Source organism: Amphiura filiformis, chromosome 19 (assembly GCF_039555335.1).
Source record: "Amphiura filiformis chromosome 19, Afil_fr2py, whole genome shotgun sequence".
Classification (NCBI taxonomy): domain Eukaryota; kingdom Metazoa; phylum Echinodermata; class Ophiuroidea; order Amphilepidida; family Amphiuridae; genus Amphiura; species Amphiura filiformis.
The window spans coordinates 13,523,303-13,549,984 of record NC_092646.1 but is presented as its reverse complement, the minus strand read 5'-3'; the positions used below and the strand labels follow the sequence as shown (position 1 = coordinate 13,549,984).

The 26,682-nt window shown below is 37.0% G+C and overlaps 2 protein-coding genes across 2 annotated transcripts; one reads left to right on the top strand and one right to left on the bottom strand.

Moving 5' to 3' along the window:
* Positions 1-1,014: 1,014 nt before the first annotated feature.
* LOC140140391 (uncharacterized) lies at positions 1,015-3,296 on the bottom strand. Its single transcript, XM_072162151.1, has 2 exons — positions 3,284-3,296; positions 1,015-2,162 (listed from the first exon to the last, which is right to left on the bottom strand). The coding sequence occupies exons 1-2, from the start codon at positions 3,294-3,296 to the stop codon at positions 1,015-1,017; spliced, it is 1,161 nt and encodes a 386-aa protein (XP_072018252.1).
* A 1,337-nt stretch (positions 3,297-4,633) lies between these two features.
* LOC140140945 (monocarboxylate transporter 12-like) lies at positions 4,634-14,818 on the top strand. The gene is made up of 4 exons (XM_072162708.1): positions 4,634-4,890; positions 7,641-7,784; positions 9,529-10,377; positions 12,926-14,818. Exons 1-4 carry the CDS (start codon positions 4,692-4,694, stop codon positions 13,054-13,056), a joined length of 1,323 nt encoding a protein of 440 aa, XP_072018809.1. The 5' UTR covers positions 4,634-4,691; the 3' UTR covers positions 13,057-14,818.
* Positions 14,819-26,682: the final 11,864 nt, after the last annotated feature.

Below are 26,682 nucleotides of genomic sequence, written 5' to 3'. Positions count from 1 at the left end.
AGTATCAAAACATAACTAATTGTACAAACTACCAATGAGGAGCTGCAAAGATAATTGGTGGATGTTATAATCTAAGTGCGGATAGGTTTGCACCGGGTTCGGTTGCAATCCGCCTAGTTGATCCGATTCTGATGATTCAGTGAAATTACAGCGCTTGAAGCATCTGAAAATCCAAAATTTATTCAATATATTATTGAATTTTATTGAAACAATTACATGTTTGCAACACTTTTGATATCAAACTATAACTAATTATAATAATATCATAAAAAGCAACTTTCAAAGTAATATCGTCAAAATACTGCTGCAAATATTTTATATGTTATTAAAATATGTCCATAAAAATGGAAGTAAAATCGTCAAACATGAATATGATTAGAAGAATTTTTTGACTTCAACACTACTTAAAATTTGATCGCTTACCGGGAGCGCTTTCACAGTACCAACTGCGTCCTCAGCCGGATGTTATGGCTCTGATGGTTTATGGCTTGTTGACAACCTTCGATGACGTCACACTAGAAGAAGATGACGTCAAAGGTGTTGTCCTCGTCCCCCTGGTGGTCTTGGGTATGAGTAGGTTGTCCCAAACTGGATCTAAATCCAGTCCAGTGTCTCTGTTCAAGTTGGGTCCTTTTTCCTGATGTGAATGGCTTCTAGGACCCTTCTGGAAAATTCTTTGGGTTCTTTTTCCAGCACATTTACGTTTTCCCAGTCTATTTGATGGGTGTTTTTGCTCCTGGAAATATGCTCATGTACAGCAGATTTGGAACCGGCAGCCTTTGATTTATGTTCAGATAGCCGTTTTTCCAATTTTCTACCTGTTTCACCAATGTACATAGCATCACAGTCTGAACAGGAGATTTCGTAGACGGTCCCTGACTGTTTTAATTTGTCTACTTTATCTTTCGGTGACACAAGTGTTTGCCGGAGTGTGCGGTATGGTTTAAAGGCTGTGGGAACACCTGCAGTTTTGAATGCTCGGCGAAGCTGCTCCGAAGTTCCTTCCAAATAAGGTTAAGTTATTGTGAACCCCCTGGAAGTTTCACTATCCGGTTCGTCCTGTGAAGCTGATTTTTCCCGCTTCTCCTGGGCTCTGAAAAAGGTCCAGTCGCGATAACCGCAGTTTCGGAGCGCTCCTTTTACGTGTTCAATTTCCTCAGCTCTATCCTCCGGATCCGTAACAATTTCACTCCTATAAAGCAATGTCTTGATCACACTTAGTTTGTGCTCCAGTGGGTGGTGGGAAGCGAAACTTAAATACTGGTCAGTGTGAGTTGGTTTTCTAAAGATCTTGACCTTCACACTGCCATCGCTAGCCCGCACGATCAGAGTGTCTAGGAAAGGAAGTTGCCCGTCTTCCTCTTCCTCTCTGGTGAACTTAATGTTATTATCTTGCGAATTTATGTGATCTGTAAATTCATCCACGTGCGAAGTTTTTATAACGCAGAATGTGTCGTCGACATAGCGAACCCACATGCGTGGTGGATGAGGAGCGGATGACAAAGCTCGCTTTTCAAAATACTCCATATACGCGTTGGCCACCAGGGGACTGCAAGGACTGCCCATTGCGCATCCATCCTTCTGTTGGTAGTATTTCTCTCTGAACACAAAATATGTCGTGCTCAAGCAAAAGTTCAAGAGATTGATGATGTCGTCCACCTCTAGATATTCCGCTGTCCCTACTTTCCAGGTTTCGTCATTTTCCAACAAACTGCGAACGACGACGAGAGCTTCTTTCACCGGGATAGAAGTGAACAATGCCGACACGTCAAAGGACACTATGGACTCATCAGGCTCTACTTTTAAGTCTTTGATCTGGTTAACAAAGGCCTGAGAATTAACGATGTGATGTTCCGTTTTTCCTATCAAAGGTGATATAATGTCCGCAACAAATCTCGCAAGATTATAGGTCACAGCACCGATGCTTGACACGATGGGTCTTAACGGTGCCTCGGCTTTATGTATCTTTATGAGACCATAAAATCTGGGAACATCAGCTACGGTAGGATATAAGTCCCAATATGTCTTGCTAGTTATCGCACCTGTTTCTTTGAGTTCTTTCAGCAACTTGATAAGTCTGCTTTGAAATTTCTGAGTGGGATCTTTTTTCAGAGTCTCATAGACACTTTCATCTATCACTACAGTTGCTCTTCCCTTATCAGCTGGCAAGATTTGGATGCTTGTGTCTTTCTTTAAAGATTCAACCGCCGATCGCTCTGCCTTATTGATATTGCTTACCGGGGTTTAGCATTTTTGCAATGTTCACAACACGAGCACGTAATTCAGCCGCTTTATCGTTTGCAATTTGTTTACATGCACTTTCAGTGGCAACTACAATGTCATTGATGGGCAAACTTTCTGGACTTACCGCGAAGTTAAGATCGCGTTCTAACACATTAACTTGAATGAATAACGTGTTATAAACCTGTAGATAATTTCCATTCGCATGTGTATAATTCAGAATTTATGATAACTTTAACCTCATGAGAACTTCCTGCCTATTAGTCAAAAAGAAGTTTTCAATTGGACCAAGCAGCAACATTGTTAGAATAATTTCACCACGCAAAAAAAATGGGTGAATTATTTGCAACGCTCCATTCTAATTGGTGATTAAAATGATAATATCATGTAATTGACAAATCAGAGGCAATGTTAGATCGGCATGTAGTGCTAAGGGGGTTAACCCATTCCTTTGAAACTGTGCGACCTCTTTTAGATTTTACTGTATTTTGCAGCCTTATAGTTGACACCGGTTCCAAAGATAAGATCGCATAATTAGTAAATAATTTGGGTACTTCTGCACGCGTACACGATACGCAGCTACGCTCATATTTGTTGCCTTTTTTGGAAGTCTGTTTTTGTAATTTCCTTTCTTCTGCTGACATAAGCAGTAACATTATACTTCATATATGTCAGTATCATCTGCAGATAGCTATATCAAATAGTAGCCTGATGGAAGTGATAGCAACTTCATCAACACCATAAATTTTGAATTTGAATATAATATATAATTAATTAACATAAAGTATAAGCAAAGCACAAGTAGAGCAAATTTATCTACAGAAAAATCTAGCCATTAACGAGACGAAATCAAAGGCTTGCCGCTTATGCATATTTATAGAAGTGAAGGAAAACAACAAAGCGGTCAACATCCACGTTCTGAACCAAAAAAAGGTATCTTACCTTTAAATAAATTTACCCAACCTTTTTGGAACGGTATGGGTGCGATACCAAAAACGCACCTTGGAAACGATATTGGATATTTAAATGAAAATCACATTACCTTCAGTATCCATTGAAGGAAATCTGTTCGACTCTCATTGGATTATTCTTTTTAAGGTTATTCAATATTTTCTGTGACCAATAATGTCACAAGAAGTAGAAGACCAATGGCTATAGTCTAGGAGCTAAATCTCATACGGGCCTTAATTAAGAATTGAGTTCAACACCCATGTCTACCAATGTTTAATACCACGAGGTGTTAGGATAGACCCTTTAGACCACTGCTAGGAGGTTGTGAACGTTTTCGCTAGAGGTCACGAAAGGTCACACAGGGGTAAAAAAAATTGAGAATATACCAATCTTGTTGAAAGGTATATCAAATTACTCGTCTGATAACAGGGATTAAAAAAATGTATAATTTGTAGTAGGCTATCTACGACCTATCGTTATTGAGTTATTCTACAAAAACTTCATTTTTAGTCACGGGAGTCAAAATCTCAACTTACTCCGATTTGGGCAAAAATGGTGGCAAATTGCTCAAGAATCAAGAAACGGAATAGAACTTACCCTCTAAAACTCTTTACTTTACTTGTTATGTGCAATGGAAGTCAGATCAACAGTGGCCTTTGACCTTGTTTGCAATCTAACCGGGGGGGGGGGGGCACTCATGTATAAAAGTTGTAAGCATCCGCGGATTTAGGGTAGTTTTGAAAAGCAAAACAGGGATCCGCGCGGATCGGCGACTAGGGTCTCAAAACACTCATTTAAAGATAGTTAAGGGCTTTTAAATGACCAAATTAACGGTCATTAGTGGTGACATATTTATCAAGTTATTCGGCACAAAAAAGTGGTTTCCGAGTGATTTTATAAACAAGATAAAATAAATTCTGAATGACATTCACACTGGAACACACAATGTCTATGCTAATTTATGGGCAAATTTCAAAGCAATTCCTCGCTTTTTTAGGGTGTTTTATAATGTCTATCTTTGTTTTAGGGGCAACTTTGAAACCAATTCCTAGCTTAGGGTGTTTTTATTTGAGTAAAATCCTCGATTAGGGTTAGTTCGACATCCTAGCTTAGGGTCATTTTTCAAAGTCAATTCTCGCGGATGCTTACAACTTTTATAAAAGTCATGAGTGGATCCGGGGATTTTCCTCAACTACAGTGTATGTACAACATGTACAAGTTATTGACTCTTAATCAAAGTTCAGGTACTGATTTAGTACGTGACCTTTAATATTAATTTCCTGTCGCATAGAAACAATTGCGCGACTTTTTGACTTTGGCCCCCGGGATTTTTGGTAGCTATCTCATAAATAGAACATATTGGTAAAGAGAAAACATATTGGGCGACCTTTCGGTAATTGGATCCACGCGAAAAATACGGGCTGAAATTTATTGGCAATGTACAACCTGTGTTTAGAATAATATACTAGTAGCTATTATATTCTCCCGTGAGTTTTGAAATGGTGGTGTACACGAAGCCTCCAGAGGGTGGTTGGGGTTGGATGGTAGTACTTGGAGCTCATGTTATTCAGGCATTCACAGCAGGACAGGTGTCATGTATGGGGTTGTTCCTTGTGGAATGGCTGGAGGAGTTTAACGCTTCTGTTTCGACTACGAGTTGGATCGTTAGTATTGTTTCATTACTCACGGGATGTGTCAGTAAGTATGCGTAGCTAGCATGGGCGTAAGGGGGGATGAAACTTTTGATAAAGGGGGGGGGGGATGTTCCATACAATGTTAACGCATGCATGTGGGTTTGTGACCAAATTAACCCCATACCGGTATTTGGCAATTTTAACCTAAAAAGTGTTCACGTGAATTTTTTCCACTTTTGACCATTTACTCATTTAGCCTCAATAATTATAACAAAAACTTAAGGATTCACTATACACCAGGAGCTGTGTTATACACTTTACTTCAGCATATTATTTCCAACTCCATCCCCCAAGGACAAAAAGAAATAGTTGCACGATTATTTATTTAAAACATCGTGCAAACATGATTATGATATTATGTATTTGCCCACAAATTCGTGATAACCTATTTACACGTAGACTGTCCCACGGTCTCGGTTTGGTTCCGTCTCTGGAAATATAATGGAACGATACATAATTTATACATAATTATAATAATATGGCCTATGAAAAAATGCCAAAGTCCTGTTCCCCCAGTTTTATCCAAATACTCAGTGCCAAAAACCCATTCCTCTTCCTCCACAAATCTATGCCACACACATACTGTCGAACATGCAGCAGTATAGACGAATCCAATTTCATGACACGCATTCCTACAACTCAATTGCAGCCATAGCTCCATCCCACCTAAAATGCGAAATGATGCGGCCTTGGCGGGGATTTTAAACTGCATTCCATCACCAGTGTTTCACGTAGACAAAAGAATGATGAAAGTTTACAACACAATACAATATAACATCGATTTAAGCGGCTTTAATCCACCCAATTGGGCAGTCACAACACCAGTTTGGTGCGGAGGGACCCAGTAATGGCCGAATGAATTCTGACCATCACTTGTCTCGTTGGATTTGTCTATAGAAACCGAAAACGAAAATCCAGTGTTATATAGTCTACATTACCAGTCGTTATCCATTGTTCCGAGGGCAAGGTTATGATGATACCAATGTTATTTTTTGTTTACATTTGGAATAATAAATGACCTTGGCTAACATGCATTCATTACATAACGATATCCTGTTATGATATAACTAGGCCAACATTGTTTTATGCAAATTTCAACAGTTTTGGTTGTTTCTAAATTAGAATTACCTGTATTCATGTCTCACATTGCAATATGCCATTATTTTAGGGTCACACCACTGGTATATCTGCCAACGATAACATCACGTGCCCTTTTTTGATTGGCTAAAATCTTTCCCAAGACGTCATCACATCGGATGATGCCCATAGCAAAAAGAAAAGGTATCGGTATAGTTCCGGCTACTATACGGGATAGTATCCGGTAGGTATTCTGTAGCTATCCGAAAGTATCTGCTAGCAGATACTAGTTGGATACTAGTATCGGTATAGTGGTACTATTCCGATACTATCCCGATACTAGTATCTGATATGATACTATAGTATCGGAATAGTACCCGCTTTCAGCTGGCGCCAATCCATGTCACATGACTAATTAGAATAACTGCCATATCGGCTTGGAGCCAAATTGCTATACAGTCAAGGAATGAGTTCCTCTGATTCAAAGGATAATATATACTGTTGTACAAAGAATTGTACAGTGTGTTCTATTTCTGGGCTTCACAATACAGGTATGATATTGTATTGGGTGACAGTTTTGAACAGAACTTTTTATTTTATCTAAATTTAGTATAAGCTTAAGAACATCGTGCAATGTAGGCTATATCAAACCACGGAGTATGTTGAATTCTGCACCCAAGACAACATGGTGCTCAATGCATCAGCTGATGCATGCCATAAATGTGAATGTGTATATTATATGTTTTTAGCATTCAATGTAGCATTCATAATGTACATTTTCAATTGCTTTTTGCCACAAATTTCAATGCTGCATGTATGTACAATATAATCAATTGCTACACATTTCACATTTAATGTATGTACAACTATAATCATTTGAAATTTTCCAGTGACCTTGTCCATATACCATGTAAATCTCTGGACATATCTCTATGACCATATTTGGGCAAAACAATTTACATGCGAAACAAATAGTATCAGATACTATCCCGATACTAGTATCAGGTACTATCCCGATACTAGTATCGGGCACTATTCCGATACTATTTATCAGTGTCTCCCAGTAACAGTATCGGATACTATCCCGATACTATATGTCCATATATGGACAACAAATTTGCATGTGAAACATATCCGGATACTATACCGATACTAATATCCCACTAGGTAGCGGGTACTATTCCGGTATTAGTATCAGAGACTATCCCGATACCTATTATATTTTGATATGGGTGTGAGGCAAAATCTGTAGTTTTAATGTCATTACTCCCTATTCCAGAAAAATACAGCACTCATTTTTCAGAAATAAAAAAATATTGTCCTGATGTGCCTAGTGAAACATAACCCAATCCTAATCCTTTAGTTAGTTCTAATTAGGCAAATTTGGCGAATTTAGGGCGCTTTTCGTATTCTGCGGAAATCAAGCCCAAATACTTGTAAAGTAGACTTATTTCAAGTTGTGCATTCTAACGTTTGAAAAACGCATTTTCTAATCTTTTTCATAACCTTTTGATAACCTGCACGCGGCAGGCGGTCCAAATCTATTGTGATGTGTATCACGATTGCATTCGTGATTGGAGCAATTGAGCCGATTCAAAATAAATCTTACCAAACTTGTTTGATGTAAATGTAAACTGATTTTCACATTGTCATGATTATCTTAACTTTTATTACTAGGTCCTATATCCAATGTATTAGCTCAGAAATTCGGACATCGTACCATTTGTTGCATCGGTAGCTTACTGGTGTCTTTGGGTAGTCTACTTTCGGCATTTGCCACCAACTTAACACATTTGTATCTATCCTTTGGGGTTTTATTAGGTAAGTGAAAGGTAACCGGTAATGTAAAGAGGCCACCCCCTGAGGCCACCCTTTTTAATACAGTCAAACTGAATTTATACTCGATCGCCGAGCGATTGCGATGCACCGCTTTTTGAAAGCGATGGTCAATCGCAGAATTTTGCGAAGCATCGCTCGTCGCTTGTGCATTAATACTTTTCACGGTGATAGCGATTGCAGACGATAATTAAAATACTCTAAATGCCACAAAATACATGTTTAAAACATCCATTACTGTCAATAATTATTGCTTTGAATTAATTCATCACTGAAAGTTAATAATCGAGAAAGGTTAATAAATTGGCAAAATAATAGATCCAATTGGTTGTAAATGATTGGTTGATGCATTTATGTGTCAAGCGACATCGCTCAAAAGTTCAACTCGCAAAAGCGACGTCGTTTTTGCATCAGCTATTGGTATCGGTTGATCGGCTCGACGCTTTGAAAACGGAAGTAAACATTGAGCATGCATGAGAATCGCTTTTCTGCAAAAGCGATCGAGTATAAATCCAGCTTAAAAGTCCATGAGCAATGACTGATATAAACTCGAGGTGAAAGGTGGATTATCTAGAGAGTGAAATGGGGCAAGACATCTTTCACCAAGTGATTACATTAATACTATTATGCCAGGTAATACCATATCACTGTATTACACTTCATGGCAACTCATACGTATTTATGTATCAGTTAATATTTTAGTAGGAATGAAAAGTATAGAATAGATTATTTAATAATTTTCCAAATCTAATAAAGAAAAAACAAGAAATAACAATATCGTAAGTGCAGTTTAAGCGTTTCAACAATAGTATTGTACTAAACTTAAAACGAATGTAGAATGTAAGATTATCGTAAGGGACCGTTCACAAACACTTGTAAGGGGGGTGGGCTGATGCAAAAAAAATTTCATCGCGAAAATTTTTCGGCCCCCCCTTACTGAACCTCAAAAATTTCAGGGCCCCTTTTTGACATAAAAATTATGGGTAAAAAAATTCATAGAAAAGCATATAAACTTAACTTTTCCAGGAAAATTTGTGGTCATTTTTTTCAGGCCCCCCTTAGGAAGGTCAAACATTTTCAGGGCCCCCCTTTTTGTATCAGCCCCCCCTAACAAGTGTTTGTGAACGGTCCCTAAGTGTTACTTACCATGCTTGCATTAATCTTGCAAGCAACAGCAAAACGGAACTGCTTAAACTACACTTACGATGTCTTATTTAATTAATTGAAACATATCCATAATTAATCAATTTCATTAACTTAAAACATGATTTAATGGGCTTTCATGTACCCTTGCAAAATTCATCATAATCTAGATTTCACCAAAAATGTCACTTGCATTCTGCCGACGATATGTACTCATAAGGCTCATTTCACAGAGACTTACGATCGATTTTACGATCAATTTAATAGGGGATTACGTCTCGTAGATCATACGATCAATCGTATATCTTAAGGCTTTGTGAAACAGAGCCCAGGCTAGGCCCGCAGCACCCCATCCACGAAATGGGCCACTTGTATGTGAACATAATATTATATATGATACGAAGTGCCCCAAAAGGTCGTATTTGGTAGAAAAGTCGCACTTAATTGTTCAGAAAAGGACAAAAGTGACATTTCAATTGCATGATTCTTTGCCCTAAAAAGACTTTGAATTATCTATCTCGAAAGATTCAAACCTACACTAGCACTGCCTTAAATAAAGTATCAATTTTAATTCTCTCACTTTCAGGAGTGGGTTGTGGCTTAATATATGCACCATCCATCATGGTTACCGGCATATATTTTAGAGAAAGGTTCGCATTAGCAAATTCTATGACTACTGCTGGTGCTTGTATTGGATCAATGGCATTACCACCGGTATTTAATTATCTTATATCGATATACGGCTGGAGAATGGCATTGATCGTCATAAGTGCAATAAACATGCATCTATTCGTAGCTTCCTGCTTGTTTCGACCACTTCAAATCAAATCAATGACCAAAAAGAAAGATACCTCTGCAGCAGCCAACGACTTCGAATTACAAGACGTGGAGCTTGAAGAAACTGACAACCAACAACAGAGAAAAGGAACCAGATTAGTACAGTGCTGCAGTTCGGTATCAAAAGCAACAGGAATACCAGAATTATGTTACACACCTCATTATCCAATAGCAGTGTTTGTAGCTTTTACCATAGGAGCTACATTTTACTGTACATTGGTTTATATAACACCGAGAGTACTCCAGTATGGTTATACTAAAAACGATGCCGCTCTTCTTCTTTTTCTGTTTGGTATAGGAAACCTTGGTGGCCGTTTTATTCACGGCATTCTGATTGACTTAAAATATGCATCAACGCATACAGTTTGTTTCATTAGTTTAGTGATAAATGCTATATCGGTGTTACTGTCCCCTCTCACGAGCAAGTTCGTCTTGTTAGGGCTCTTTTTGGTAGTGTATGGCATATCAATGGGAATAATCTCCCCACTGATTTTTGTGATTGCGAGAGAGGTGGCCCCGTCACATCTTCTAGCTCCTGTAATTGGATTTACGGTGCTGCTGTATGCAGGAGGAAACACATTTGGGACTGTTTTTGGAGGTAAGGAGTTTGTCTCGGTCCCAGCCGGTTTGTATTTCCTCCGTCACTAAACAAACCGTCTGGCGACAACCCCGAAATGACAATCGCTGATTGGTTAATGAATTTCCAAATAAAACTGTTTTCAATTGGCTATACGACGTGACTTGTGTAAGTGACACTAAACATCATAGACCCTCCACCATTGTCCACTATTTTTAGATACCGCAAACGAAAAATGTACGCTAGCTTTAGCAGCCACTGAGGCGCCGATCGTCTGATATCGCCTTTCATGTACGCGACTTTCAGCGCGTACTCACGTACATTGTGTGGATTAATGTAACCGCATAGCTGTCAATCAACCGCTGCATGCGCTGAAGCCCAGCGTTGATTGACAGCAAAATTTAACGCCAGTATTTAGGGAGTTGATGTTCAGACAATCAGAAAAGACGTAATATGAGGTTGTCGCCAGACGGTTTGTTTAGTGACGAAGGAGCACAAATCGGCTGGGACCGAGACACAGTGTCATCGACCCTATATCTTCATAGCAGAAATCACCATGGTAGGTTGAATCCACAGCCACGATTGGCCATTTGGTTCAGACCTTTGAAGCTCTTTGAGACGAATGACTAAGGCTACTCACAATAGCCGGGTTATTGATCTTGGTTGTGCGTGAATAAGCTTGTATACCCCATTGAGGTCAATGGTCATCGACTTTTATACTGCCTAGTAGTGAGTGCAGCTGTACTACACGATGTAGTCTATACAGGACCAACGCAATATAAAATTAGAGTTTTGGTCCGATTTTGAGTTCAAAGCGCACGGCCAATTTTCAAAGCGCATTCTAGCGACCATCATATCTGTTTAACACGTATTTTCAAGTGTATGAGACCACATCTGGTTTCTTGAGAAAAATTCATTTACGGGAGATATTCATCATTTTCTAACGCGGTATCCGAAGATTTTCGTCTGATATCAAAATCGTGCATAGCAATTCACGTGTATCGATCCGTGTATTCATTTTAATGTCTCTGCTGCACCAAATAATTATTAGCCAGGCGGTGTCGGTGTGCGAGACTAGTAAGGAGTGCGTTGTGAGTGTGTTGTTGCAGAGCATTCAGATTATAGGCCCGAATAGTTATCAGCATATCAATAATTATGTTTACTGATTATAGATGAGTAATTTGCGGTGTATTCCGTTGAACAAAACGGGTGATACATGGACTCCGGTAGTTCTACCTGGTTGTAGGTATATTAATTACCATAGCGATGGGTCAAAAATATTTATGGCTAGTGCTACACCGTATCTTTGCATCGCACAATATATAATCAAAGAATAGGCATAAATACCTGGATCAGCCATAATGACCTTTGTATGACATGTGAAGTTAAATACCGCTAATTACAGCTTGTTGGTATACAATAATGTGCCACAGTTTTGGGGTATGGTATATTGAGTGAAGACCAAGCGCATTTGGGCAAAAGTGCCATTAAAAGCACCGAGTTTGGGCAAATTTTGATACTTTTTAGGTGTTTTAATGCAAAATTTGTACACTGATGGGTTGCAAAAATAATGGTAATAAAATAATGATAATCAATCCTGTTACATCGCTTCTATGGCGAATTACATTAAACATAGTGTAGAACTATCGCTACATATATATATAAATAATCCTGTTACATCACTACTTCTATGGCGAATTAATGAAAAATTGTGTACACCTATCGCTATGGTAATTAATCCTCTTACATCACTACTTCTATGGCGAATTATATTAAAAATTGTGTAGACCTATCGCTATGATAATAAATACTAGTACATCACTACTTCTATAGCGAATTATATTAAAAATTGTGTAGACCTATCGCTATGATAATTAATCCTGTTACATCACTACTTCCCGCACTACTTCTCTGGCGAATTACATTAAAAATATTGTAGACGTATCGCTATGTTGATTAATCCTGTTACATATCTGGTTAATCTTCTGTCTCCTCCTTTTGGTCAGCTTTATATGTAGACTGAAAAGCGCTTTGATATTGGCCTGTAACAGTAGCGTAGCCAGCGAAGGGGGGGGCAGGGGGCAGAGTGCCCCCCTGACAAAAAAATGAAAGAAAAAGTGCCCCTCTGACAAAAAATGAAAGAGGAAATCAGGAGGGCAAAGGAAAAGAAAAAGGGCAAGGAGCCCCTTTTCTAGCAAAATTCAGGGCCAAAATAGTGTAGAATACAAATTTTTTTTCGCGCTACGCGCGCTCATTGTAACAATAAAGCCCTTTTTTAGCCGGATAATGGGCGAAAATAGTGTAAAATACAATTTTTTCGCGCTACGCGCGCACATCATCCCAATAAGACCCTTTTCGGGAAGCTCGAAGACATACAGTCTCTATGTATTGTATGATGCAACTGCAATTTTTTCGTCTGTGCCCCTAAAATTTTATTTTGCCCCCCTGACCAAGAAAGCTGGCTACGCCCCTGGCCTGTAAGGCATTTTATAATTGTATTCATTATTTTATCATCAATATTAATGATCATTATAATAACTTCCGTTTACTATACCTTATTATATTTCAGGATGGTTGTTCGACATATCGTCTGACTATGGTGTGCTATTCTATGCGAGTGGAGGAATGATGGCTTTTGCAACAATATTATTTATACCCACCGCGTGGTGGTTGCATAAAAGGAAATCTTCTTGTGAATAATGGCGGCGTTTTCGCGAACTTAGACTTGCATTGTTTAAAATTAACCACATTCAAATGTTACAAAGTATACCTTGTTTAAATTGTCCTTTCTTGAGCTGCAAAGATGAAACATTGTCCATTTTATAAATTTAAGGCCGACAATAATTTTTAAAGATTTAAAACGATTTTTGTGTTTGCTGGGAAGGGCTTATTAGAAAACTATTGAATCACATACGGGATATGTTAAATAAATACAATGTGCCATTTTTATGAAAAACAAAAAGCTCGCTTAAGGGATCTGGAATGAGCGTTTTGAGCGTTTCGACAGTATATTTTGTGGGACATGAGAGCACATCAGACATATCGAATTGCATTCTGAATACGAAGAATGTCTTTCTGATATCAAATAATTTTAATTTTTTGAAATTCACGATATAATAAAAATTTTATGACAAATTATTTAAATTTGATATTTTTCACATTTTGATATATAACAGTCCTCGAGTAAATTTTTATAAATCTAATGACATATTCTTAAAGTGTATGTAGCTGGGAGGAAAAGCCGATGATCAATTGAACACAGATTTATAAAGTTTACGAGTACTGTTAAATATCAAAAATATCAATTTTTAATCATTTGCCATAAAATGTGTACTACATTGCGAATTTCAAAAAATCAAAATTATTTGATATCAGAATGACATTCTTCGTATTCAGAATGCAATTCGATATGTTTGATGTGCTCTAATGTCCCACAATAAATACTGTCCAAACGTTCATACCCCACCACTTAATTCGTTTCTGAAAATTGTATTTACATCAGGTTTTACATGTCTATCAGTATGCTTCGAATATATTTATAAATACGTTTTTATAAATACGCACCAGACCCATGGGCACGACATACCAAGACCAGCAAGCATCACCAAATCCTCATGCAGCGACCACTATACAGAAAAGGATAGGAACTCTGAATATCATCAAATTTAAGTATCAATTGAATAGTAATATTATTACACATGGGAGGATTCCGAATTTGTAATATGTTATTAAAAACAACATTTTGAAAGTATTTGACGACAGAAAAAATATTCAACGACGGAAACGTTTACAATATAATCACAAACTTGAACAAAATATAACAATTTTGCTGCACAGTAGTCTCATGTTGTTACGCCTTTGCATTCAAATGTATTATAGGAAGACCACCCGCTATGTAGAAGGTCACTTCGAGACTGTACTGTCTACAAGCTGTTATGGCAGCGCGGAGGTGGTCACGTGCGTATATATAAAAACGTATTTATAAATATAGTCGAATTTTATTGATTAAGTTTTGGCAACTTAGTTTTTCTACATAAAGAATACAGCTAATATTAACATCAAATAAGAACTTCACCTCCTTCTTACAATTCACCGCAATTTTATATGCAAAGAAAATGTTCATCAAAGAAAATGCTAATTTTCACCAACTTAAAGGAAGGTGACCTGATATATTTGGAAAATAAAAATTCTTTAAAACTTATGTAGGCCTATAACATAAACTGTTGTCCCTTTCAAGCATTCATGCAAAAAGATCATGTAAATGTTCATTGTAAATGCGACTAATTCTTCATGGAATTACTGATATTTAATACAGCGTAAAACTGGCAGTCTACAGTGTTTTTATTAATGATAATCATCATGATTATGTAATAAATATATATCAAATGAAAGATCCTATTTTTCTCATTAACATACTGAAATTAGGAGTTCCAAGTCGGTGTATTTCCGAAGATATCATCAAAAAACTTCTGAATTAGACTAATTTGACAGTTTTTTGACGATTTCTTCGGAAATATACCAATTCAGTTCAATTCAATTCAATTGTATTTTTTTCCATCTCATATAACAATATATATCATAAAACAAGATATTACATAATAAATATAATTAAAGTTTAGTAAATACAAGATATCATAAATATCAAAAGTTTTTTTTATAATAGCAACTACATTTTAAATACATGAGATGTGGATGCCATCAAAACGCTAGGCGTGAGGCTGATGGCACCCAGAGTTACAACATATATTATACATCAGAAAAAAAACACATAGATGTATAAATAATTAACTTGAATAAATGAACTAATGTATCAATGAAATAATACTAATAACATTAAGAGGATGTGATATTACTTAGGTACACGCGTGTACCCCATGAATATAATGAACAAGTATTGTTTTGAAAAACATCCAGAAAAAAATGAGGGTGCAGGGCAAACATCCATGGGGATTAGGGAGATTTATGTGATTGATGCGTACTCATTGATTTTCTCAGAATGGTATTGATCCAAAATGTGATTCGTCATATTTTTTTTAAAGGAAGAAAGGGAACATGAGTTTTTAATTTTGTCTTTCAGTGAATTCCAAGTGGTAGGTCCCTGGGTTTTGATTGTATTTTTAGCTAGCTGGGTGTTTGTTGTCGCGATGTAAAGGTCAAGGGCCTGTCTGGTCTTGTAATTATGGATATCAGAATTAGTCATAAAATGATTATTTGGTAAGTCGTGTGGGAGGAGGTCATGGTGGTAACGATACATATGCGTTGCAAGTTGAAATGTGTAAATATCACGAATTTTTAAAGTGAAAAAGTACATGTTCTGATGATTTTTTTTCCATGATAAAGAGGGATTCTAAATTACTATTATTTTTGTCACCCCATACCAGTGTACAGTAGGATAGGTATGGTAGAACCAGAGTGTTATATAGTGTTTGGAGGGAATCATGGTTTAAGAATGGTCGGACTTTTCTGATTATGCCATTATATTTTGAAACAATTTTAGATATGTGGGAGGTATGGGTCTTCCATGAAAGGTTGTTATCAATTAAAATTCCAAGAAACTTAGTTACTTCAACTTTTTCAATGTGTTTGTTATCAATCTCAATGTTAAAATTTTGATCAGGTTTATTGCTATATTTATTTTTAAAGATCATGAAGTTAGTTTTGTCTATATTTGAAGAAAGCTTATTTAGTTTAAACCAGTTCGAAATTTTCTTAAGTTCTATGTTTATTATTTTTTCTAGTTGTTCCGGGTCTTTGTGGGAAAAAAGAATATTTGTGTCGTCAGCAAAAATAATAAAATGGGAAGAAGGTGATGAGAGTGGGAGGTCGTTTATATATAAAAGGAATAAAAGTGGCCCAAGGATTGATCCCTGGGGGACACCGCAAATTATATCACCTTCTACAGATTTATGATGATTATAAACGACATACTGTTTTCTTTCTGAAAGATAATTTTTAATCCATAGATTGGCAAGACCTCTGATACCGTAACTATTTAGTTTGTGGAGAAGTATATCATGGTTGAGGGTATCAAAGGCCTTGCTTAGATCTAGGAATATTCCAAGACGATGAAGTTTTTCGTCTAATGCACTGGTAATTTTGCAATAAAGGTCATTAATTGCCATGTATGTGGATCTGTTTGGTCTAAAACCATATTGGTGGGAGCTTAATATATTATTTTTAGCAAAGAAGTCAAAAAGCCGGGTGTAAATTATTTTTTCAAGTATTTTGAAGACAGCAGGTAATATTGTATTCGGCCTATAATTACTGTAAATCTGATAATCACCCGATTTAAAAATAGGAATTACTCTTGCGATCTTTAGTAAAGAAGGGACAATGCCCTTTAATAGAGATCTATTGAATATATGTGTAATAATATGAGCTATTTCATTAATTATTGTTTTGAGTAGTTTAGTACTTATATTATCAAAGCCACTACTATTGCTAGCCTTAAGTATTTTAGTGATATTAATTATTTCCTCGGGGGATGTTGGGTTTAGGAAAATACTGTTTTGCTGATTTATTGAATTTAGTGGGGGAATGTAGTCATCGTCAGGAGTAGTTATTTTATCAGCTAGTTTGGTAAAAAAGATGTTGAAGTTATCGGCTATTTTAGTTCAATCGGTATTTTTTTCGCCATCTTTATCTTTAAAGAAGTCCGGTAATTTGGTACGCCTGTTTCTACCTAAAAGATTATTTAACGTTTTCCAAGTTTCTTTCATGTTAAATTTGTTTGATTCAATTTGGGCGGTAATATGGGATTTTTTGGCTGTACGTAGTAAATTATTTAGTATATTTCTATATTTAGTATATTTTAGTTTATTTTCAGCTGTAGGTTTAGTGATGTATTTTTTTATATAATTTATCTTTAGTTCTAATTGATTTAACAAGGCCTATGGTGATCCAGGGCTTACGTGGTGATTTACGTTTAGACATTTTAGTTGTTTTTATTGGGCAGTGGATATCTAATAGGTCAGTGGTTTTATTAATGAATTTCGTGTAAGAGTTTTCAGGATTATCATCTTGGAGTACAAATACCGATTTGGAACGTCTAAATTCAATATGTTAATGAGAAAGATATGAGCTTTCACCTGATACCAGTCTACATTTTGATAGGGTAAAGTTGATTAAGGCTGTCAATCAGGTCACCCACCTTTAATTAATCACAAAACTTCCAGCATGTATCTGTAAGCATGGTAAGTCTTTACTTTTTGTACTTGTACTACAGCTATCAGGTGATTGCGGTTTTTGCACGTTTGGAGTATTATGCCCACATAATAAAACAATATATAATATGTTAAAAATTAGTTATTATATGTGTTTTAATTTGAACTGCGTTCTCCATCTCCATTCTTAATTCAAACATAAATTAAGTGGTTATTCCTAACATTCATCTCCTACTTCATATTATTGACAATTGCTTTACCTCACTTCCTACACGTGAGCTTGTCCTTTTTGAGGGCTCTTCTTGTTGACATTGGACCCGGAGATTTTCGGTAGTTATCTCACAAATTACTTCACTGCACAAATAGAGCACATTGGTAAAGAGAAAACAAGTTGGACGACCTGTCGGTAATTGAACACGATACGGGCTGAAAATTGGTAACTTGCAACCCGTGTTTCTGAATTTTTGAAACGGTGGTGCACACGAAGCCTCCAGAAGGTGGTTGGGGTTGGATGGTAGTAGTTGGAGCTCATGTTATTCAGGCATTCACAGCAGGACAAGTGTCGTGTATGGGGTTGTTCCTTGTGGAATGGCTAGAGGAGTTTGACGCTTCTGTTTCGACTACGAGTTGGATCGTTAGTCTTCTGTCATTACTCACGGGGTGTGTTAGTACGTATGCGTAGCTAAAACATAGGCGCAAGGGCAGAGGATGATTTAAGGAAGCCCCATCATGCACTGTAAAAGTGTTATCACTAGAGTTTCAACTTCCACTTTACTTTTTAAATCCCATTTAATTCTGTGCAAAAGATGTTGTTTTAGAATTGTGTGTGTGTCATTATTACTTGGTTGATTTCAGATCTAAAGTGATGTATGCATGAAGGATAATTCACACCTGTAGAAAACATAAAATGTGAAATCGACCAACTTTTTGAAGGTGTTTTTATTGTAAATATATCTGTCCAAATTCAAATTTAACCATGCACGTGTGTATGGGGTGCGCGGGCAGTGGTGTCATGTTCACTCACACAGCTATGCTAACCGCAAGACTTGCTGGGTAGTGCTTAAATCATCCTCTGGCGTAAGGGGTGCATAAAACCCCCAATATTTTGTTAAGGGAGATGGTCCAAACAATCACCCCCAATGCTAACGCCTCTATGTGGATTGTTGCCAAATTAACCTCATTTTTGGCGATTTTAACCTAAACAAGTGTCAATATTTGCGCTCTTCGTGCCGCCCACTTTTGCACCACATTTGACCATTTTAGCTTTGGTATGACAAAACCTTATTCCGTCGACAAAAGGTGACGAATTCTCCATACACCAGGAGCTGTGCTATACACTATACTTCAACAAATTATTTCCAACTACATCCCCCAAAGTCAATAAAAATTCCTTTAAAAAAGGAATGGGCGCCCAACTGTTTGGATACTTTTTTTTCTCTTTAAAACAATAATGTAATATTAGCATAGAAAGCAAAGAAAGATTTGGAAATGTAAAGAAGACAAGGACAAACAATCTGAAGAAGTGTTATTTAGTGAAAAAAAAAAAAACAAATCAATACCAAAAGATATATGAATATTAACATTTAGATAACAATGCTTTAGGCCTATACATACTAGTCCTAGATTACACCACTTTCCGTGTTATAGAAATAGATAATGAGAATTATAGGTTGTTACTAAGGTGATTTATAAACATTTAATTTATTTTTCACAAAATATTTAATAGGCCTACTGAATACAAAATAGCCCATGGTCAGGGCCTACGTGATAGTATACATGCAAACATAATAATCATTGCTATTAAGCCAGAATTTATTATTGAATAAAGCCAATACATATCTCAATATGTGCTAAACAACACTGAGAACTAAATGCCAAAAAAAAAACTAGGCATACAATATCGATTTTGTTCAAGTTTCTCCCTCTCTAGCTCTTCAGGGCTTCCATCACCTTTAGTCAGGTAGTTTGACAAATTATCTTTTGTCTCATCACCGATAATATTGCATTTCTCCATGTGGAAATACACCTAAAAATATTTTTATTGGACAAAATACGTGTCATATGTGACCGTACAGCACGAATGAGCCGTAAATGTCCTCAATTGTATTCTGAGTTACAGTGTAAAATGGGCATGAAGGTCGTATTCATAGGTACCTCAATTTGGTGCTACGTGTACCTCATTTAATGAGATACACGTAGCACCAAATTGAAATACCTATGAATATGACCTTCATGCCCATTTTACACTGTAACTCAGAATACAATTGAGGACATTTACGGCTCATTCGTGCTGTACGGTCACATATACGAGTTTGCCGTATCGCACATCACCTGGAACATACTCTGTGTTAGTATAGCGCCATCTCTTAATTGCTAAGATCTTGGCAATCAAGAGATTGCAAGAGATGTCGCTATTAAAGAGACTGTAAATGGGTTCAAAGGTCTCGCTTTATTTGGTGTTTTTATAAGTCCATTAATTTTGTATTTTAAACAAAGAATATACGCACAACATTTTATTCCGTACATATCAGAAAACAATAATAAAATAAAATCCAAGCAAATTGTGGTTTTATTTCTAAGCTGGGCATACTTTTAAGCAAAACAGTTGCGAAGTAAATCTAGCAAGACTGAAATTAGAAGCTGTTTGCAAAGTCAAGCCAAATAATAGGCGGCCGCAATAATAGGCGGCCGCCGTAGCGGGCGCCAAAAAGGAATAGTTGCACGATTATTTACATAAACACTGTGCAAACGTTTCACTTCCAACAAAATCGTGATAACCTATTTACATGATACCAGATTATATAGGCCCAGGGTACCAATGTCATTGCAATCGGAATAGATAAAACTGACCTTGAACGCGCTGATATTTGGCTAGCACGCATTACATAACGCTATCTTGTTATGTTATGACATAACCCCGGACATAACCCGTGACACAACCAGGCGTGTATATTATTTGAAGAGTGGTTCCAAAAGGCGCAAACTCAAACGGTAGCTGACTTCCTCTAGCTGTCTAGCATTCTCGACGTCCCAATATCAGTTTGAGCAACCTCGGACTAACGGCTGCTTTGTGTAAAATTCATTTGAAGATATTCTTAAGAGTAGCAGTAACCCTGCCAATCTAATAACATTGGACCACTTGCAAATCACCTTAACCTCCCACGTGCGAAGACGAAAATAATAAATATAAAAGATTTTTTTTGTTCCAAATGGAGCTAAACCCAATGGCAGCTATTTATAAACTTTGCATTGGAGAATCTTTAGGGGACAAAATGATGTTGAAAATAGTTAGAAAATAAGTTAGCGTTACAAACATATGCATTGGTTTGTCAAAGAGCATCACGCGCCCTTTTTTGATGCCATTTCCCAAGACGCCATCACATCGGATGATGTGAGGCAAAATCTGTATCAATGTCATCCCAGCAAACACAAAACGTTTTCGACATCATTCGCAAAAGGTTATAAAAGGTTATCAGAAAACGTTTAAATGTCGGGTTATATAAAGGGTATATTAAGAGTATAAAACGTTTTCATAACCTTAAAAACATTTTTGATAATCTACTGCTCAGCAAACAAAATGTTTTACAGAAAACGTTTAAATGTCGGGTTATATAAATGGTATAAAAACGTTTAAATAACATTCCAAAAACATTCTTGAAAACTTACAAAACAAAACTTTCTAAACAGAATGTTATTTTGGGGTTGAAAAAATATTTTGCAAAAAATGTTTGCCAAAAATATTTTCATTAACGTTTTAAAAACGTTTTCATGACCTTTATATAACCCGACATTTAAATGTTATTAAAAGGTTTTGAAAAAAAAACATTTTAAGAACATTTCTGTGTTTGCTGGGTTCAAATATTTTAACATAATGTTATTTAAGTATTGACACAATATTTGGCAAAAATATGGCTGTCATTTTTAACAATTTTCGTTAATTTTCGTTCATCTGTTTCTGTGACGATAATGATACTGATTACACTGACGACACTTCAACCAGACCAATTTAGTGATCTGATGAAAGGGGGGGGGGGGGTCGCCGTAGATAGCCCGTTGGAGCATTTGCAGGACATGAAATTAAGCGTTACTCCGATGGGATCAGACTGTAATGAGGTCTTTATCCTGAGTCATCTGCCCCGGTTTTTCAAAATGAACTACGGAAGAGCGGATTTAAATTTTTTGTTTTGATCTAACGGGAAATGTTGAACCTGGGACCTCGTGCACAAAAGCCAAAGATCTTAACCAATGTGCCTCGCTGCTTCCTGGGGCTCCGTGTACCACAAAGTTCTGTTACTGTTTGGATATATATTATATTCCAGGTAGAGACATGATGTGCATCACAACTGCACACATGGAGGTGATTCTAAAGCTGATTCTAAATGAATAATGGATCTTTCTAACACAATAAGACATTGTAAGTGCCTGTTTAATGCGTGTTTTATTTGCTTGATATTTTTAATATTGATATATAAGCTGATTCTCCATTTGACATGCTTATGGTTTTGTCACTTTACTCTTTAGGTCCTATATCCAATGTGTTAGCTCAGAAGTTTGGTCATCGCACCGTTTGTTGCGTCGGTAGCTTACTGGCGTCACTGGGTGCCTTACTCTCGGCATTTGCTACCAACTTAACACATTTGTATCTATCTTTTCGAATTTTATCAGGTGAGTGAAAACTGTTAATGTAAAGTGTCACCTGTATGTGGTGTGATCAAGCAAAATCAGTCTGAAGTCGGATATATTAAATTTTCGGTTTTCTACATGATTGTATAAAACGTTTGCAAAGGAACATTTTGCAGAAAATCCCATTGAAATCGAACATTTAGTTCCGAAGATATTATTGTAGGCAGCAAAAAAGAAATGTTTCCTTTGTTTGGCTATTATCTGGAAATCATTATTTCCGACTTCCGACTGATTTTGCTTGATCACATCACATATTACTGTCTAAGGGTGTGATGGTTGCTATAACCACGTGGTTTAAGATGGACAGCCCGTCAAAAATCATACCAAATGACTATTCCATGGATTAATACCATGATGTATTTTAAAGAAAGGTTCACACTGGTCAATACTCTGTTATATCTGCCTTTAAAAAGTTAATATTTTAATTTTTACACTTTCAATTTCGTACAAATACGTCACTATGTGAAACAGTTGCGCAAATACATCACTTTGTGCAAAGGACAAAACAACAATTTTACCGTGCAATGACAAAGTCGCGCAAATACGTAGCGCAAATACGTCACTATGTGAAACGGCAAATTCTTCAAATTGCAGACACGACATATAGGCTTGCGCAGTATATGTGATCGGCAAATACGTCGTTATCTGATACAGATATTTCAATGTTTTGCAAATACGATATAATTTAATTAATTAATATCTGACTAATTAAGCCACTTTGAGGCATGTTTTTTGGTGAATATAAAGAGTAGAACACAACAAACTAAAGTACCAATTTTTGTCAAAAATGTTAAAAATGTCGAATACGTCAGTATGTGATACGGTCGACGATATCTGCCTTTAAAAATCATGGTTTGCATTGTTGAGAATGCATTGTAGAGAAAGGTTCACACTAGTCAATTTTCATTTACGTTATATCTGCCAAAGTTAATATTTTAATTTTTACACTTTCAGGAGTGGGTTGTGGTTTAATTTACGCACCATCCATCATGGTTACCGGGATATATTTCAGAGAAAGATTTCCACTGGCTAATTCCATGGCGTCTGCAGGTGTTTGTATAGGGACAATGGCATTACCGCCATTATTAAGCTATCTTATATCGATATACGGCTGGAGAGGGGCACTGATTGTCGTAAGTGCAATAAACATGCATCTATTTGTAGCTTCCTGTTTGTTTCGACCACTTAAAATCAAACCAATGGCCAAAAAGAAAGATACCTCTGCAGCAGCCAACGACTTCGAATTACAACACATAGAGCTTGAAGAAACTGACAACCAACAACAGAGAAAAGGAACCAGATTAGTACAGTGCTGCAGTCCGGTATCAAAAGCAACAGGAATACCAGAATTATGTTACACACCACATTATCCAATAGCAGTGTTTGTAGCTTTTACCATAGGAGCTACATTTTACTGTACACTGGTTTATATAACTCCAAGAGTAGTCCAGTATGGTTATACTAAACGCGATGGTGCTCTTCTTCTAACTCTGTTCGGTATAGGAAGCTTTGTTGGCCGTTTCATTCATGGTATACTCATTGACATCAACGCATACGGTTTGTTTCATTAGTTTAGCGATAAATGCTATATCATTGTTACTGTCCCCTCTTACTAACAAGTAGTGTATGGCATAACAGTGGGGATAATCGGGCCATTGATTTATGTGATAGCGAGAGAGGTGGCTCCTCCACATCTTCTTGCTCCTGCGATTGGGTTTACGGTGCTGCTGTTTGCAGGAGGGAACACATTTGGTGCTGTTTTCGGAGGTACGTAAATGCAACGCACTGAATGGTCTATTGTTCTATTGTGTCCGATTTGAGCGCTGACATATTGGAAAATGTTGCCAATCAATATTCATGAGAGTGTACATTCAACGTCCAATTTTCGAAATTGGGTGACTTGTGCTTGGCAGGTGTAAAATACATCTGACTGGGCGTTTTAAATACGTAACGCATAAAGGCATTGGCATCATCGAATGGCTGCCTATAGTGCTGTTAGTGTTAGGCCGGTGTGTGTGTGTGTGTGGGCGGGGGGCGGCTGTGTTTAGTTTCTATAATAATTATTATAAGGCCTACATTTATTTGTCATTCATTTCTTTTCCTTTCTCTGTACTTGCTAAAGTATCACTCCCTCTTCTTATCTCCCTTCCCTTCTCCATCCCCTCTTACGTTTTGTCCCCTCTCATTCCTATCATTTTCCTTACCTTTCTATTTATTTACGTCTATTTATTTCTTTCTCTTTATTTCTTCCTCTTTCTCTCTTCCTCCAGTTCCCTCTCATTCTTCATATCCCCTCCTTCAACCTCATCCCCTCCCAAGACCTCTCACAGAAGAGCTGCCCCTTTCAGTACGCCACTGATTATGACATTCTCCTTCTTAAAATAAAATGAAATAAAATCTCAATTTGTAAAACAACTTTTATATAGGCCTATACCGGTATACTTATTATATGTTACATGTATACGTAGCTCCCGGGACGTAGCTATTTAATACCATTATAGACATGGCAGCCATGATGTGTAATAATTCTGCAGGCGCATTCAATTTATTTAAATGAAGCACCTAATGTCAGTGGGGTGACAACGAACTATGCATTAGCGGCTAATGTGTGCCTTTTGTGCTTACGGCTACTCAATCACACCCTTGGGTTTATGTATAACAATAGGTACTTTTCATTCCATTAAGCGCTTTCACGCGACTTGCATTTGATCACTTATTGACAGTAGCCTCCCAGGTAAAGCGTTAATACACTGTCGGGTCAGCTTACCGATTTAATGGTGGAAGCCCTTTATCCCAAACAAAAGGTACCTTTCGATGAATAGCTTGTCAGATTTCAAATCGGCACAAGGTTTCAATGCGTTACGTAATCTATTTCCTCTCCATCTTATAATAGCTCCATGCGTAAATGCATCTGGCTTTAAATAATTAATGCTTGTTTTTGATTATGATGAAACGTTAACAGTTGTAATATGCGTATGAATACAACAACAATAACAACAACAACAACAACAACAACAAACAACAAACAACAACAACAACAAACAACATCAACAACAAATACATTCCAATGGAAATGAACATTATGAATGAATAATTATTGATAATTAAAAACCAAAATGCTGCAGTGGATTAAACGAAGACACAAGAGCTAGTGTATCAACATGATTAAACAAAAACAAACTGCAATCCAGTCTGGTTATCAGTATGCAGATTTCACACCACCAAGTATTATATGGTTGTCCGCCCTTGATGCATTTCGCAGAAAAAGTCATAGACGGGCTTAAAGTAAGCATTAAAATGAGCTAAAATGTGCATAATTTTGGCTAAATCTTAACTGGTCATGATTAGTAATATCAAATCCTATAAGTGTACCACAGATGGGAGAAATTGAGTATTTTTTAATGATTTTAAGCAGCCTTTTCTAAACAGAAACACTGGCATGATGTTGCATGCAAATTAGGTAATTCCCAGACATTATAGACTTCGAGGGCCAGTCGTAAAAAATAAAAACCTATTTTTTTGTCCCAGTCAGAGTGATTAGGCTAGGGCTAATTTCAACCATCCCGGAGAAAACCTGCGAGAGCGAGCATGGAATCGGAATAATGGTTATTCATTAACCCTAACCGTACCGTATACAACAAAATACTACTTGATATATGCGCTGTTCGTGCGTGCATCCCACGTGGTGTGATGACGCAATCGCCCTAAGTGATAGATAGGCACGGTTTCGCTGGCCAGCGAAGCCCAAGACCCGTGGCAAGGTGTCGCCGACCGTGTGCTTGGCATGCGAGGGGTCTCGGGTTCGAATCCCACCCAGAGCAAACAACTTATTTCCTTCTTTTCTCTCTTTATTCCTTCCTTCTTTCCCTTCCCGTCGCCGAAAAGCCCCTAGGCGGTTAGGGTTAAGGGGTTAGTTCCCGGGGTAGTTACTTTTTGACATGTGTTTTAATACTAAAGGACATACTGCAGTTACTGTCCGTTTTCCTATACACAATACACAGTGCTCTTTCCCATTGACGCGTGACCTCTACAAATAGCCCTACGTTAAAAGTATGGGGATATGACTAGTTAACGTCGCTGTGTGAAAAATAACCGGCCAATATTAAAAGTACTCTTCTAAAGTTCTAGAAAATATAGTTTTTTAACATGTCCTAAATTTTAGCTAATTTAGATGTTTGGAAATATTCGTACTTTGGTGTTTTAGTTAATGTTATAGGTAATAGTACATTGCCTAGTTAACGTCGCTGTGTGAAAAATAACCGGCCAATATTAAAAGTACTCTTCTAAAATTCTAGACAATATAGTTTTGTAACATGTCCTAAATTTTTAGCTAATTTAGGTGTTTGGAGAGGGTCGCACTTTTGTGTTTTAGGAAGGATATGTAAACGACAGATAACACCAAAAATATGAAGAAATTATTTCCAAACCGTGTTAAGTCAACAATCATTATGTTGCTCATTTTCAAGAATGCTGGTTTACA

Bases quoted from the DNA above. Each gene is read 5' to 3' on its own strand.
- LOC140140945 (XM_072162708.1), top strand. From the start codon at position 4,692: ATGGTGGTGTACACGAAGCCTCCAGAGGGTGGTTGGGGTTGGATGGTA. The intron at 4,891-7,640 runs GTAAGTATGCGT...TTTTATTACTAG, and splicing joins ATTACTCACGGGATGTGTCA to GTCCTATATCCAATGTATTA. The intron at 10,378-12,925 runs GTAAGGAGTTTG...ATTATATTTCAG, and splicing joins ATTTGGGACTGTTTTTGGAG to GATGGTTGTTCGACATATCG.